General features: G+C 71.0%; 2 protein-coding genes and 1 long non-coding RNA gene across 3 annotated transcripts; 1 reads left to right on the top strand and 2 right to left on the bottom strand.

Moving 5' to 3' along the window:
* Positions 1–2,952: 2,952 nt before the first annotated feature.
* On the top strand, positions 2,953–4,334 carry LOC148052607 (uncharacterized). The gene is made up of 3 exons (XR_015698506.1): positions 2,953–3,041; positions 3,119–3,202; positions 4,242–4,334. It is a non-coding gene; the product is annotated as an uncharacterized LOC148052607 (long non-coding RNA).
* A 609-nt stretch (positions 4,335–4,943) lies between these two features.
* MEIOSIN (meiosis initiator) lies at positions 4,944–7,834 on the bottom strand. Its single transcript, XM_087729653.1, has 4 exons — positions 7,820–7,834; positions 6,726–6,910; positions 5,389–5,478; positions 4,944–5,276 (listed from the first exon to the last, which is right to left on the bottom strand). Exons 1-4 carry the CDS (start codon positions 7,832–7,834, stop codon positions 5,117–5,119), a joined length of 450 nt encoding a protein of 149 aa, XP_087585779.1. The 3' UTR covers positions 4,944–5,116.
* Positions 7,835–10,392: 2,558 nt separating this feature from the next.
* SNRPD2 (small nuclear ribonucleoprotein D2 polypeptide) lies at positions 10,393–15,146 on the bottom strand. Its single transcript, XM_087729730.1, has 3 exons — positions 15,015–15,146; positions 12,754–12,933; positions 10,393–10,775 (listed from the first exon to the last, which is right to left on the bottom strand). Coding segments are annotated over exons 1-3 (357 nt in total). The 5' UTR covers positions 15,017–15,146; the 3' UTR covers positions 10,393–10,600.
* Between the last annotated feature and the right edge of the window lie 379 nt (positions 15,147–15,525).

Genomic DNA, 15,525 nt, shown 5'->3' with positions numbered 1-15,525 from the left:
ACTACCCCAAGCCGGGGCCCCTCCAGGGCCCCCCAAACCCCCCGGGGGCCCCCCAAAACCCCCAGGGGCCCCCAAACCCCCCCGGGGGTGCCCCAAACCCCTCCAGGCCCCCCCCCAAACCCCCGGGGGCCCCCCCAAACCCCCCCCCCCCCTTGTATATTTGTACAGCCACGAAGCCCCCCCCCCCCCCCCTTGTCCCCATCGCCCCCCCCCGGGGGTTCGTCACCGCCGCCTTATCACTGTGTGATAGTCTGGGCCCCCTCCCCCCCCCGGGCCCCCCAAACCTGGGCCCCCCCCTTGCCCCCCCCCCCCCAAATTTGCCCTTTTTAACGCCGGTTGCTTTTTATTGTATATTTATTTGGTGGGGTTTTGGGGGGGGGGGGGGTCGGGCCTCAATAAAACCCTTTGCCAAGAGCCCTGCGCTGCTGCGGGGGGGGGGGGCGCAAGGGGACCCCCCCCAGCACCCCAACCCCCCCGATGTCCCCAAATCCCCCCAAATGTCCCCTTTGTGCCCCCCCAGCACCCCAAAACCCCCCGATGTCCCCAAATGTCCCCTCTGTGCCCCCCAGCACCCCCCAATGTCCCCAAATGTCCCCTTTGTGCCCTCCCCAGCACCCCAAAACCCCCCGATGTCCCCAAATCCCCCCAAATGTCCCCTCTGTGCCCCCCAGCACCCCCCCAATGTCCCCAGATGTCCCCTCTGTGCCCCCCCAGCACCCAACCCCCCCGATGTCCCCAAATCCCCCCATCCCCTTTGTGCCCCCCAGCACCCCCCGATGTCCCCAAATGTCCCCTCTGTGCCCCCCAGCACCCCAACCCCCCCCCCCCCAATGTCCCCAAATGTCCCCCCCAGCCCCTTGGGGACCTGCTGCCCCCCCCCAGGGCTGTGTCCCCCTCCTGTCCCCTCTGTCACTGCCTGTTGGGTGTCGTCCCCCCGCCACGGGGACACAGGGACAGGGCGGGACACGGGGACACCAGGGTGACACGGGGGGGGACGTCGGAGGGACACGGGGACACCAGGGTGACACGGGGGGGACATCACGGGGACACCACGGGGACACCAGGGTGACATGGAGGGGACATCATGGGGACACCACAGGGACACGGGGACACCAGGGTGACACGGGGGGGGCATCACGGGGACACCAGGGTGACATGGAGGGGACATCATGGGGACACCACAGGGACATGGGGACACCAAGGGGGCATGGGGGGGACATCAGAGGGACATGGGGACACCAAGGGGACATGGGGACACCAGGGTGACATGGGGGGACATGGGGACACCAGGGTGACATGAGGGGGACGTCACAGGGACACTGGGACACCAAGGGGGACATGGGGGGATGTCAGAGGGACATGGGGACACCAGGGTGACATGAGGGGGACGTCACAGGGACACTGGGACACCAAGGGGGACATGGGGGGATGTCAGAGGGACATGGGGACACCAAGGGGACACGGGGGGGACATCACGGGGACACCAAGGGGACACGGGGACGACATGGGGACACGGGGGGTTGTCACAGGGATGGGGGGACACCAAGGGGACATGGGGGGGACATCACAGGGACAGGGGGACACCATGGGGACACCAGGGTGACATGGGGGGACACCACAGGGACATGGGGACACCAGGGGGACACGGGGTGAAGGGACATTGGGCTGGGGACGTGGGGGGACACCGGGGGTCACAGTGCCGTGGGGACGCGGGGGGGGACACGAGGGGGTCACGGTCATGGGGACAGGGCCGGGGGGGTCACAGGGCCGTGGGGACACGGGGGGGGGGACACACGACACGAGGGGGTCACGGTCATGGGGACAGGGCCGGGGGGGTCACAGGGCCGTGGGGACACGGGGTTGGGGACAAGGGGGGCGTCACGGTCATGGGGACAGGGACAGGGGGGTCATGGGGATGGGGGGGGACACGGGGGGTCACAGGGCCGTGGGGACACGGGGGGGGTCATGGGGACACGGGGGTTGGGGACAAGGGGGGGTCACGGTCATGGGGACAGGGACGGGGGGGGTCACAGGGCCGTGGGGACACGGGGTTGGGGACATGGGGGGGGGGGGTGTCACAAGGCCCCGCGGGGGGCCACAGTGACGCGGGGGGGGGGGGGGGACAACACGGAGGGGACCGGGGCGGGGCCACGGGGGGGGGTGGCACCCGGGCGCGTGACGGGGCTGGCTGTCCCGGGCCCCGCCCCCCCGTGCCCCCCCTCGCCCCCCCCCCCCCGTGCCCTCTGTGGCGGTAGAGGACGATCGGGGCCGAGCTGAGCATGAGGCTCCTGCGGGTACGGGGGGGGGTGTCGCGATATGGGGGGGCGATATGGGGCGAGGGGGGGGGTGTCTCGATATGGGGGGGCGATATGGGGCGAGGGGGGTGTCTCGATATGGGGGGGCGATATGGGGCGGGGGGGGGCCTGGGAAGAGCCCTCTGAAGGGGTCACGGGAGGGGGGGCTATGGGGGAGACACCCTATGGGGGGGGGGGACGACCCTATGGGGGGGGGGGGGTCCTATGGGGTGGGGGGACCCTATAGGGAGCGGGGAGCCATATGGGGGGGATCCTATAGGAAGTGGGGGGCCATATGGGGGGACGACCCTATAGGGAGGGGGGTCCTAAAGGGTGGGGGGAGTCCTATGGGGTGGGAGGGGCCCTTATGGGGGGGGGTGGGCCTAAAGGGGGGGGTCCTATGGGGTGGGAGGGGCCCCTATGGGGGGGCCCCTAAAGGGGGGGCGGCCTATAGGGTGGGAGGGGCTCGTATGGGGGGGGCCTATAGGGAGGGGGGTCTAAAGGGGGGGGGGGTCTAAAGGGGGGGGGTCCTATGGGAGGGGGTCTGGGGGGGCCCTATGGGAGGCGTTATAGGGGGCTATGGGGGGGGTTATGGGGGTGCAGGTGACCTGGGGGGGTCCCTGGGGGGGACCCTCACACCCCCCCCCCCCCCCGGCCCCCCCCCGGGGGCGCGTGCGGCCGTTGGGCCCCCCCGCCCCCCCCCGGCACCTCCACAACCGCGTCCCCGAGCACCAGAAGCTTTTCCAGGTGAGGGGGGGGGTCCCATGGCGGGGGGGGGAGTGGGGGGTCCTGGCCCCCCCTTGATGTCCCCTGTCCCCCCCCAGGAGGACAACGGGCTCCCGGTGCACCTCAAGGGGGGGCCATGGACTCGGCCCTCTACCACCTCACCACCCTCATCTGCTCCGTGGGTACGGGCGGAACGGGGGGGCACAGGGACTGGGGGGGACAGGGACCCGGGGGGCACAGGGACCTGGGGGGGACAGGGACCCGGGGGGGCACAGGGACTGGGGGGGGACAGGGACCCGGGGGGCACAGGGACTGGGGGGGACAGGGACTGGGGGGGCACAGGGACTGGGGGGGACAGGGACCCGGGGGGGCACAGGGACTGGGGGGGACAGGGACTGGGGGGGCACAGGGACTGGGGGGGACAGGGACCCGGGGGGGCACAGGGACTGGGGGGGACAGGGACTGGGGGGGCACAGGGACTGGGGGGGCACAGGGACCCGGGGGGGCACAGGGACCTGGGGGGGCACAGGGACCCGGGGGGGGCACAGGGACCTGGGGGGCACAGGGACCCGGGGGGCACAAGGACTGGGGGGGCACAGGGACCTGGGGGGCACAAGGACCCGGGGGGCACAAGGACTGGGGGGCACAGGGACCTGGGGGGCACAAGGACCCGGGGGGCACAGGGACCTGGGGGGCACAGGGACCCGGGGGGGCACAAGGACTGGGGGGCACAGGGACCTGGGGGGGACAGGGACCCGGGGGGCACAAGGACTGGGGGGGCACAGGGACCTGGGGGGGCACAGGGACCCGGGGGGCACAAGGACCCGGGGGGCACAGGGACCTGGGGGGCACAAGGACCCGGGGGGGCACAGGGACCTGGGGGGCACAGGGACCCGGGGGCGGGGCACAGGGACCTGGGGGGCACAGGGACCCGGGGGGCATAGGGACCTGGGGGGCACAGGGACCCGGGGGGCACAGGGACCCGGGGGAGGGGGGGCACAAGGACCCGGGGGGCACAGGGACCTGGGGGGGGCACAGGGACCCGGGGGAGGGGGGGGCACAAGGACCCGGGGGGCACAGGGACCTGGGGGGGGGCACAGGGACCCGGGGGGCACAGACCCGGGGGAGGGGGTCCCCCCAACACCTGGGTCCCTTGGGGGGGGGGGTCCCCCCCAATGCCGGGGTCCCCTGGGGGGTCCCTGAGCCCCCCGCCCCCCGCAGGCACCTGCTACTCGCTGTGGTCGCTGGCGCAGGCCTCCAGGCCCAAGAAGAATTGAGGGGGTCCGGACCCCTCCCCCCCCGCCACCCCCCCCCAATAAAATGGCTCCGATGACGCTGTCGGCCTGGTTGGGGACATTGGGGACATTGGGGACACGGGGGGGGGGGGACACACAGAGGGACAAGGGGGGGGGACAGAGGCACCAAAGGGATTTTATTGCCCAGCTCAGCGATGGCCGCTGCCCCCGGGGGGTCCCCAAGTGTCCCCAGGGGTCCCCAGGTGGCCCCAGGGGGTCCCCAAGGGTCCCCAAGGGTCCAGGGGACAGGGCCAGCCCCCCCCCCCCCCCCCAGCGAATAAATAGTTTTGGGGTTAAAACCAGCAGGAATGGGGCTGTCCCCAGGGTGGGGACAGGGACGGGGACAGGGATGGGGACAGGGACAAGGACAGGATGGGGACCGGGATGGGGACGGGGACAGGATGGGGACAGGGATGGGGATGGGAATGGGGACAGGGATGGGGACAGGGACAGGGATGGGATAGGGACAGGGACAGGATGGGGACAAGGGACAGGGATGGGGACAGGGATGGGGACAGGATGGGGATGCGATGGGGACCAGGATGGGGACAGGGACAGGGATGGGATGGGGACAAGGATGGGGACGGGGACAGGATGGGGACAGGGATGGGGACAGGGACAGGATGGGGATGGGGACAGGGACAGGGATGGGGACAGGGACAGGGATGGGGACGGGAATGGGGACAGGGACAGGGATGGGATAGGGACAGGGACAGGATGGGGACAGGGACAGGGATGAGGACAGGGATGGGGACAGGGACAGTGACAAGATGGGGACAAGGCTGGGGCCAGGAGGGGACATCAGGGTGGCAGAGGGCCCCCCCCGAGCGGGCCAGCGCGGGTGGCCAGCAGCAGCTGGAGGGGCGCGGGGGGCTCGGTGTCACCGTCACCGTCGCCGTCACCGTCACCGTCCGGCCGCATCACCCGGTCGTGCAGACGGCTGAACCGCCGGGCCCGCAGGCTGCGGGTGACAGAGGGGACACTGCGGGGGGGACCGGGACAGGGGACAGCCAGGTGTCCTGGGGCGGGGTGACACCCCGCTGTCCCGGCGCCCAGTATGAACCAGTACGTACCAGTACGGCCGGCGCTCGTCGGGGCTGAGGCTGCGCCAGAGCTGTGCCAGCTCCCGCGTGGCCGCGGTGGAGGCCAGGCCCGGGTGGGCGCTGGCACCGTCACCGTCACCGGGGGTGTCACCACCCCGGGGCTCACCCCGGTCCCCGTGTCTCCCCCCCCCCCCCCCCGAGCTCACGTCCTCCTCGGCTGTCCCCGTCCTCCTGGGGTCCCCGTGGTGTCCCCATGTCCCCTCCGGGGTCCCCATGTCCCCCAGTCCCCCATGTCCCCATTGTCCCTGGGGTCCCCATGTCCCCCCTGCTGTCCCCAAGGTCCCCATGTCCCCAGGGTCCCCGTCCTCCCTGGGGTCCCCATGTCCCCCCTGCTGTCCCCAGGTCCCTATGTCCCCAGGTCCCCTAGGGTCCCCATGTCCCCAGGTCCCCTAGGGTCCCCACATGCCCCCCGCTGTCCCCATGTCCCCAAGGTCCCCATGTCCCCCCTGTTGTCCTCATGTCCCCCCTGCTGTCCCCAGGGTCCCCATGTCCCCCCCACTGTCCCCACATCCCCAAGGTCCCCATGTCCCCAGGGTCCCCGTCCTCCCTGGGGTCCCCATGTCCCCCCCGCTGTCCCCATGTCCCCAGGGTCTCCGTCCCCCCCGCTGTCCCCATGTCCCCCCCACTGTCCCCATGTCCCCACACCCTCCTCGCTGTCCCCAAGTCCCCACGCCCCCCGCTGTCGCCATGTCCCCATGTCCCCCCCGCTGTCCCCATGTCCCCATGCCCCCCCGCTGTCCCCATGTCCCCATGCCCCCTGCTGCCCCCATGTCCCCATGCCCCCCCCGCTGTCCCCATGTCCCCAGGGTCTCCGTCCTCCCTGGGGTCCCCACGTCTCCCCCGCTGTCCCCATGTGCCCATGTCCCCATGCCCCCCCCTGTCCCCACGTCCCCCCGCTGTCCCCATGTCCCCACGCCCCCCACTGTCCCCATGTCCCCCCAGCTGTCCCCATGTCCCCACGCCCCGCTCGCTGTCCCCATGCTCCCCCTGCTGTCCCCATGTCCCCAGGGTCTCCGTCCTCCCTGGGGTCCCCACGTCCCCCTGCTGTCCCCATGTCCCCACGCCCCCCGCTGTCCCCATGTCCCCATGTCCCCCCCGCTGTCCCCATGTCCCCATGCCCCCCCACTGTCCCCATGTCCCCAAGGTCTCCATCCTCCCTGGGGTCCCCACGTCCCCCCCGCTGTCCCCATGTCCCCAAGGTCTCCATCCTCCCTGGGGTCCCCACGTCCCCCCCGCTGTCCCCATGTCCCCAGGGTCCCCGTCCCCCCCGCTGTCCCCCCGTCCCCCCCGTGTCCCCGTGTCCCCACCTGATGTAGGGTTTCCGGTTGAGGCGGCAGAACATGATGAACCCGTTCACGCATTTCTTTTTGGGGCGGGGGGGGCCGCCCTGTCCCTGTCCCCGTCCCCGTCCCCGCGCTGTCCCCAGGGCCACCCCGGGGGTCCCCACCCGCCTGCCGTCGGCCCCCGCCTCCTGCGGTGCCACTGCCGGGGCCTGCGGGGACAAGCGGGAGACCGCGGGGTGACACTGGGGGGGTGACACTGGGGGGGGTGACACTGGGGGGGTGACACTGGGGGGGATGTGACACCGCGGGGTGACACTGAGGAGGGTGACGCTGGGGGGGTGACACTGGGGGGTGACAGTGGGAGGGGTGACACTGGGGGGTGACACGGGGGTGATACTGGGGGGGAGATGTGACACTGGGGGGTGGCACTGGGAGGGGGTGACACTGGGGGGATGTGACACTGGGGGGGTGACAGTGGGGGTGACACTGGGGGGGTGGTGACACTACGGGGTGACACTGGGGGGATGTGACACTGGGGGGTGACAGTGGGGGTGACACTGGGGGGTGACACTGGGGGGATGTGACACTGCGGGGTGACACTGGGGGTGACACTGGGGGGGTGGTGACACCGCAGGGTGACACTGGGGGGGTGACACTAGGGGGTTGACACACTGGGGGGGGTGACACTGGGGGAGGCTGTGACACTGGGGGGGGGTGACACTGGGGGTGTGACACTGGGGGGTGACAGTGGGGGGTGACACTGGGGGGTGACACTGGGGCGGGGTGACACTGGGGGTGGTGGTGACACCACAGGGTGACACTGGGGGGGTGACACTAGGGGGTTGACACACTGGGGGGGTGACACTGGGGGAGGCTGTGACACTGGGGGGGTGACACTGGGGGGGTGTGACACTGGGGGGATGTGACAGTGGGGGGTGGATATGACACTGGGGGGTGACAGTGGGGGTGACAGTGGGGGGGGGGTGACGGTCCCCACCTGTGGGCTGAGACAGACGTCTGCGAAGAGGGCTGGGGGGGGGGTGACACAGGGTGACACTGAGTGGGTGGCACACACGGTGGGACATCCCTCCCCCCGTGCCCCCCCCCCCCCAACCCACCTCGTGCCACGTCATCGGGGGGCCCCGGGGGGGGCGGGGAGGCCAAGAGGGAGGGGCTGAGCCCCAACAGCCCCCCCCGCCGCGGGGGCGGGGACAAGGGGACCCCCCCTTCCCAGCCCAGTGCCTCCCAGTATGGCCCAGTAGGGCCCAGCCAGGGGCTGCCGGCCCCCCCCATCTCCTCCTCCTCCTCCTCGTAGGGCACCAGCCGCTGCCTGGGGGGGGGGGGCGAGGGGGGGTCAGCACCTATGGGTGCCCCCCCCGCCCCCAATTGTCCCCTCCCGCCAAATGTCACCTACCCCTGTGTGGCCCCGGTGCTCGGGCCCACCTCCGCGGTGTCACCGGGGTGGCCTGCGGGGGGGGGGTGTCACTGGGGGTGGGGTGTCCCCATTTGGGGGGGGGTCCCCCGAGTGGGTTTGGGGGGGACTGGAGGGCTTGGGGGGGGGGGTCCCGGGGGGGGTCAGGGAGGGGGTCCCTGAATTGGGGGGGTGTCCCCATTTGGGGGGTGTCCCCAACTGGGGAGGGTCCCCAATTAGGGGGGGGGTCCCCAAATGGGTCTGGGGGGAACTGGAGGCCTTGGGGGGGGGGAAGGAGGGGATTGGAGAGGAGGGGGGTCCCGGGGGGGGTCCCTGAATGGGGGGGGGGTGTCCTCAATTAGGGGAGGGGTCCCAGAATGGGTTTGGGGGGGACTGGAGGGCTTGGGGGGGAGGGGGGTCCCGGGGGGGGTCCCCATTTGGGGGGGCCTCCATTGGAAGGGGGTCCCAGAATGGGTTTGGGGGGGACTGGAGGGCTTGGGGGTGGGAAGGGGGGGTCCCGGGGGGGGTGTCCCTGAATTGGGGAGGGGGGGGGGTCCCCCTTACCTGCCCCCCCCCGGGCGGCGCTCAGGCTCCTCTGCAGGTGCTGGATGTAGCCCAGGACGTGCTGCAGCACCTGCCCCTGGGGGGGGGGTCTGGGGGTGCAGCCCCCCTCCAGCCCCCAGCCCCCCAGCACCCAGACACCCCCCATCCCCTCCCAGCACCCTACTCCCCCCCCCAGCCCTCTCCAAGCCCCCCCCCCCCCCCCAGCACCCAGACCCCCCTCCCGGGTGCCCCCCCCCCGTACCTGGGTGCGGGGTCCCCCCCGCCGCGGGGCCATGGCACCATCCCGGCCAGGTCCCGCAGCAGCCAGCGCCAGTCCCGGCGGGGGGGCCTGGGGGGGACACGGGGACATGGGGGGACAGCGGGGGGGGCACAGGGCTGGGGGGGGGGACACCGGGGGGGGGGGGACATGGGGGGGATACGGGAGGAGGGGGACACCGGGGGGGACACGGGGCTGTGGGGGGGGACGCTGGGGGGGACGGACATCGGGGGGGGGACATCGGGCTGGGGAGGGGGACACTGAGGGCTGGGGACACAGGGACATGGGGGGGGACACTGGGGGGGGGGGGACATGGGGGGGACACTGAGGTGGGGACACCGGGCTGGGGAGGGGGACACTGGGGGGAAGACACAGGGACATGGGGGGGGACATGGGGGGACACACGGGGACATGGGGGGGACACTGGGGGGGACACACGGGGGGGACACGGGGACATGGGGGGACACTGGGGGGACACACACACACATCGGGGACATGGGGGGGTGACATGGGGTGGACACTGGGGGGGGGACACACGGGGGGGGACACAGGGCTGTGGGGGGGGACAGAGGGACATGGGGGGGACACCGGGGGGGACGACGGGGACATGGGGGGGGACACACTGGTGGGGGGCCATCGGAAGGCGACACCGTGGGGGGGGGACACACACCGGCCAGGGGCCCAGCGTGGGGACACCCGGGGGGGTGACAGCGACACGCGGTGCCCCCGCCCCCCCCCCCTCACCGTTGGCTGCGGGGCGGCCTCGGGCCCCGGGCGCTGCCCCCCGGGTGCCGCATCTGGGGGGGGGGGGGGGGGGGCAAGTACCGGGGGTCAAACGGCCCCGGAGGGGGGGGTCCCGGATCCGGGGGGGGTCCCAGGCCCCGGGGAGGGGTCCCGGGACCGGGGGTGGGCGGGGCTGAGCCGCAGGGTGGGCGGGGCCGAGGAATCCCGCGCTCGCACCTCGCCCAGGCAGCGCCGGCGTCAAACTCCGGCGGGAGGGGTGGGCGTGGCCTGGACAGGGGGCGTGGCTTATACAAAGGAGGCGGACCCAGCGCCACGGCCTCCTCTGGTTGGACGAGGCCTCCGCGGGGGGGGGGGGGGCGTGGCCCCGCAGGAGAGCGGCGCCTGGACGCTGCCGCGGGAGGGGGCGTGGCCAGCGCTGACCACGCCCCTGCGCTCCCCCCCCCCCCCCCCGTTTTCCCGCGCAAAGCGAGGCCGGGAGGTCCCGGAGCGGGGGGGGGGGGGGGAGGCGGGATATCGATCCCGGGGGGGGGGGGGGGAATCGATCCCGGGGGGGGGGAAATCGACCCCGGGGGGGGGGGGGCACAAAGGGTGACACCGGGTAGGAACGAACCAGCTTTATTGCCCCGGGGGGGGACGGGACGACGACACAACACACACGACACCCCAAAATTCTGCACACCCCACCCCCCCCCCAGGGGCACAGACACCCCCCCCCCCCAAAATACCCCCCTGGGGGGGGGGGTGGGAGAGGGAAGGGGTCCCTGCGTGAGGGCCCAGGGGGGTGCGCAAGGTGTTGGGGGGCGGGGGGGGGGGGGGCCGGTAGGGTGGGCGCACCCCGAGGACGCCAGGACCCGGCTGGGCACCCCAAGGCGGGGGTGGACGGTCCTAAAGAGGGATCCGGGGGGTCGGGGGGTGGGGGGTCCCCTACTTCCCGGCGATGAGGGGGTTGCGCAGGACGACGATGACGGAGTCGCCGCGGAGGAACATTTTGGAGATGTAACGGTCTTTGTTGACCGGTTTGGATTTTTTCTTCCCCTTCCCGCTTTTGGGCACCTCCGTCCACATCTCCTTCACGTTCTCCAGCACCATGTTGCAGTGCCTGAAGAGGGAAGGGGCGGGGGGGGGGACACACACAGACACATAAATATATTTGGGGGACCCCCAAAAGCTGGTTGAGGGGGGCTGCGCGTTCCCCGAGGGGTTGGGGGAGCAGGAGGACGCGGGGAGGAGATTGAGTGAGAGCAGGAGAAATTTGGGGAGGGGGGGGCCCTGAGGGGATCAAGCAGGACCAGGGGGACGCCAGCGAGATTTTGGGGACCCCAGCGAGATTTTGGGGATCCCAGCAAGATTTTAGGGACCCCAGCAAGATTTTGGGGACACCAGCAAGATTTTGGGGATCCCAGCAAGATTTTGGGGACGCCAGCAAGATTTTAGGGACGCCAGCAAGATTTTGGGGACGCCAGCAAGATTTTGGGGATCCCAGCAAGATTTTAGGGACCCCAGCAAGATTTTGGGGACACCAGCAAGATTTTGGGGATCCCAGCAAGATTTTAGGGACGCCAGCAAGATTTTGGGGATCCCAGCAAGATTTTGGGGACACCAGCAAGATTTTAGGGACGCCAGCAAGATTTTGGGGACGCCAGCAAGATTTTAGGGACCCCAGCGAGATTTTGGGGATCCCAGCGAGATTTTGGGGACGCCAGCAAGATTTTGGGGATCCCAGCGAGATTTTAGGGACGCCAGCAAGATTTTGGGGACGCCAGCAGCACTGGAGGGACACGGGAGCACCCCAGCGGGACCTCCAGGGTCCCTTTGGGTCCCCCTGGGGTCCCCAAGTTCCCTGGAGGGGAACACGCGGGAGCAGGGGGACGCTGGGTCACACCAGGGCAGGACCCCAGGGGGACTTTGGGGACCCTGCAGGGACACTGAGGACCTCAGAGGCTCTTTGGGGGTGACCGATGGGGACATTGGGGACCACGGGGTGACCCAGGGGGACCACGGAGGACACTTTGGGGGATACTGGCCACCCTGGAGATCCCAAAAAGCATTTTTGGGGACACTAGCATGACCCAAGGGGACATTGGGGACCGTGGGGGGACCCTGGGGGGACCCCAGAGTGACCAGGGGGACATTGGGGACCGTGAGGGGACCCCAGAGTGACCAGGGGGACACTGGGGATTGTGGGGGGACCTGGGGGGACCCCAGAGTGACCAGGGGGACATGGGGGGACCTGGGGGGACCCCAGAGTGACCAGGGGGACATTGGGGATTGTGGGGGGACCTGGGGGGACCCCAGAGTGACCCGGGGGACACTGGGGACCGTGGGGGGACCCCAGAGTGACCAGGGGGACATTGGGGACCGTGGGGGGACCCTGGGGGGTCACCAGGAGTGACCAGGGGGACACTGGGGACAGTGCGGAGACCGTGGGGGGACCCCAGAGTGACCAGGGGGACATTGGGGATTGTGGGGGAACCTGGGGGGACCCCAGAGTGACCCGGGGGACATTGGGGACCGTGGGGGGACCCTGGGGGGTGACCAAGAGTGACCAGGGGGACACTGGGGGTCATGGGGGGACCCTGGGAGGACCCCAGAGTGACCCGGGGGACATTGGGGACTGTGGGGGAACCCTGGGACCACGGGGGGACCCCAGAGTGACCTGGGGGACACTGGGGACCGCGGGGGGATCCTGGCGTGACCCAGGGGGACACCGGGGACCGTGGGGGGATCCTGGAGTGACCGAGGGGGACACTGCGGACCATGGGGGGACCCCAGAGTGACCTAGGGGGACATTGGGGACTGTAGGGGGACGCTTGGGGGGATTCTGGAGTGACCCAGGGGGACACTGGGGGTTGTGGGGGGGACCCTGGGACCATGGGGGGACTCCAGAGTGACCCAAGGGACATTGGGGACCCTGGGGTGACCCATGGGGACATCATAAACCCCGAGGATAAGGGAGAGCAGAACCGGGGAGCCCCCGGGCACAGCAGGACACCCCAAGATCACACCGATACAACCCCGCAGGACGCCAAAGACCCCGGGGAACCCCTTGGGGACACCTTGGGGACAATGACACGGACCTGTCGAAGGCCTTGACGCGTCCCAGGAGCTTCTTGTTGTTGCGGCAGTTGATGAGGACCTGGGTGTTGTTCTTGACGGACTGGGTGAGGACGGAGAGCGGCCCCGTGTTGAACTCCTCCTCCTCCCGCTTCTGCAGCTCCTCCGGCGTCATCTCGCTCTTGGGCTTGTTCAGCAGGCTCCTGCGCAGGGACAGCACGGGGACATTGAGGGGACAGCACGGGGACGTTGAGGGGACAGCACGGGGACAAGGCGAGGCGTCCAGATGGGGACATAGCGGAGGGGGGGCATTGGGGCTGGGGGTGCTGGGGGGGCCTGGGGACAGCGGGGGTGGCAGGGGACATTGGGATGGGGAACAGGGGGTGGCAGGGGGCACCAGGGGGTGGCAGGGGGCACCAGGGGGTGGCAGGGGGCACCAGGATGGGGAACAGGGGGTGGCAGGGGACACCAGGGGTGGCAGGGGACACCAGGATGGGGAACAGGGGGTGGCAAGGGACACTGGTGACAGGGAACTAACAGTGCCAGGGGACACCAGGAGTGGCAGGGGACATTGGGATGGGGAATAGAGGGTGGCAGGGGACACCAGGAGACATTGGGAGGGGGAACAAGGGGTGACAAGGGGCACCAGGGGTGGCAGGGGACATTGGGATGGGGAACAGAGGGTGGCAGGGGACACCAGGGGTGGCAGGGGACACCAGGATGGGGAACAGGGGGTGGCAAGGGACACTGGTGACAGGGAACTAACAGTGGCAGGGGACACCAGGAGTGGCAGGGGACATTGGGATGGGGAATAGAGGGTGGCAGGGGACACCAGGAGACATTGGGAGGGGGAACAAGGGGTGACAAGGGGCACCAGGGGTGGCAGGGGACATTGGGATGGGGAACAGAGGGTGGCAGGGGACACCAGGGGTGGCAGGGGACACCAGGATGGGGAACAGGGGGTGGCAAGGGACACTGGTGACAGGGAACCGAGGGTGGCAGGGGACATTGGGATGGGGAACAAGGGGTGGCAGGGGACACCAGGGGTGGCAGGGGACACCAGGATGGGGAACAGGGGGTGGCAAGGGACACTGGTGACAAGGAACTAAAGGTGGCAGGGGACACCAGGGGGTGGCAGGAGACATTGGGATGGGGAATGGGGAACAGGGGGTGGCAGGGGGCACCAGGGGGTGGCAGGGGACACCGGGATGGGGAACAGGGGGTGGCAGGGGACACTGGTGACAGGGAACTAAAGGTGGCAGGGGACACCAGGAGTGGCAGGGGACATTGGGAGGGGGAACAAGGGGTGACAGGGGGCACCAGGGGTGGCAGGGGACATTGGGATGGGGAACAAGGGGTGGCAGGGGACACCAGGGGTGTCTGGGGACACCAGGATGGGGAACAGGGGGTGGCAAGGGACACTGGTGACAGGGAACTAACAGTGCCAGGGGACACCAGGAGTGGCAGGGGACATTGGGATGGGGAATAGAGGGTGGCAGGGGACACCAGGGGACATTGGGATGGGGAACAAGGGGTGACAGGGGGCACCAGGGGTGGCAGGGGACATTGGGATGGGGAACAGAGGGTGGCAGGGGACACCAGGGGTGGCAGGGGACACCAGGATGGGGAACAGGGGGTGGCAAGGGACACTGGTGACAGGGAACCGAGGGTGGCAGGGGACACCACGAGTGTCTGGGGACACCAGGGGTTAACAAGGGACACCGTGATGGGGAACAAGGGGTGGCAAGGGACACTGGGGACAAGGAACTAGGGGTGACAGGGGACTCCAGGAGTGGCAGGGAACACCGGGACGGGGTACAGGGGGTGCCTGGGGACACCGGGGCTGGCAGGGGACACCGGGACAGGGTACGGGGGGGGGGGCCTGGGGACACCGGGGGTGGCAGGGGACACCGGGACAGGGTACGGGGGGGGGGGGCCTGGGGACACCGGGGGTGGCAGGGGACACTGGGGATGTCTGGGGACACCGGGGGGTGGCAGGGGACACCGGGACAGGGAACAGGGGGTGGCAGGGGACACTGGGAGCGGCAGAGGACACCGGGATGGGGACACTGGGGGGGGGCAGGGGACACCGGGACGGGGAACCGGGGCCTCAGGAGACACCGGTGGGGCCGCGGGGGCCTCCGGGGCGGGACCCGGGGGGTGGCGAACCAGGGCCCGGACGGGACGGGACGGGACGGGACGGGACGAAACGCGGTGCGGCCTCCCCCGGCCTCCCTCCCCCCACCCGGTCCCGGTCCCGGTCCCGGTGCCGGTGCCCCCTCACATGGCGGCTCCGCTCCGGTCCCTCGCCTCCACTCGTGCGCGCCGCCCTCGCGTCCCACTTCCGAGTCACGCCGCCGCTTCGGTTCCACTTCCGGGTGACGACGCATGCGCGGAGAGGGGAGGCGGGGAAAAGGGGGGCGGGGCAACCAAAAGGGGCGGGGCCTCGGCGCGGCCACGGCGGCAGAAGGGGGGGCGGGGCTGGGAAGAGGGGAGGGGTGGGGGGACCCGGCCGGGGTGGGGGGTTGCAGGGGGGTAGGGGGGGTCAGGGGGGCGGGGCCGAGGCGGTGGGCGGGGCTGGGGGGGCGGCAGCGGGGCCGGGGACACCCCCGGGGCGCTGCGCCGTTCCCCCCGCCCTTTCGGAAAGGGGCGGGGCGAAGTGGGGTAGGGGGCGGGGTCTGGCCGGGTGTCGACGGGGGCGTGGCAGGTGGGGGGGCGGGGCGTCTGGCCGGCTGGCGGAGGGGCGGGGCTTAAGGGGGGCCCGGGCTGGGGTCTTGGCCGGGGGCCAGGGGAGG

This window comes from Nipponia nippon, unplaced genomic scaffold, assembly GCF_047370975.1.
Source record: "Nipponia nippon isolate SJK-2023a ecotype South Korea unplaced genomic scaffold, ASM4737097v1 scaffold_46, whole genome shotgun sequence".
NCBI lineage: Eukaryota > Metazoa > Chordata > Aves > Pelecaniformes > Threskiornithidae > Nipponia > Nipponia nippon.
Note: the sequence above shows the minus strand (reverse complement) of the source record. Positions and strands in the feature narration are given on the sequence as shown.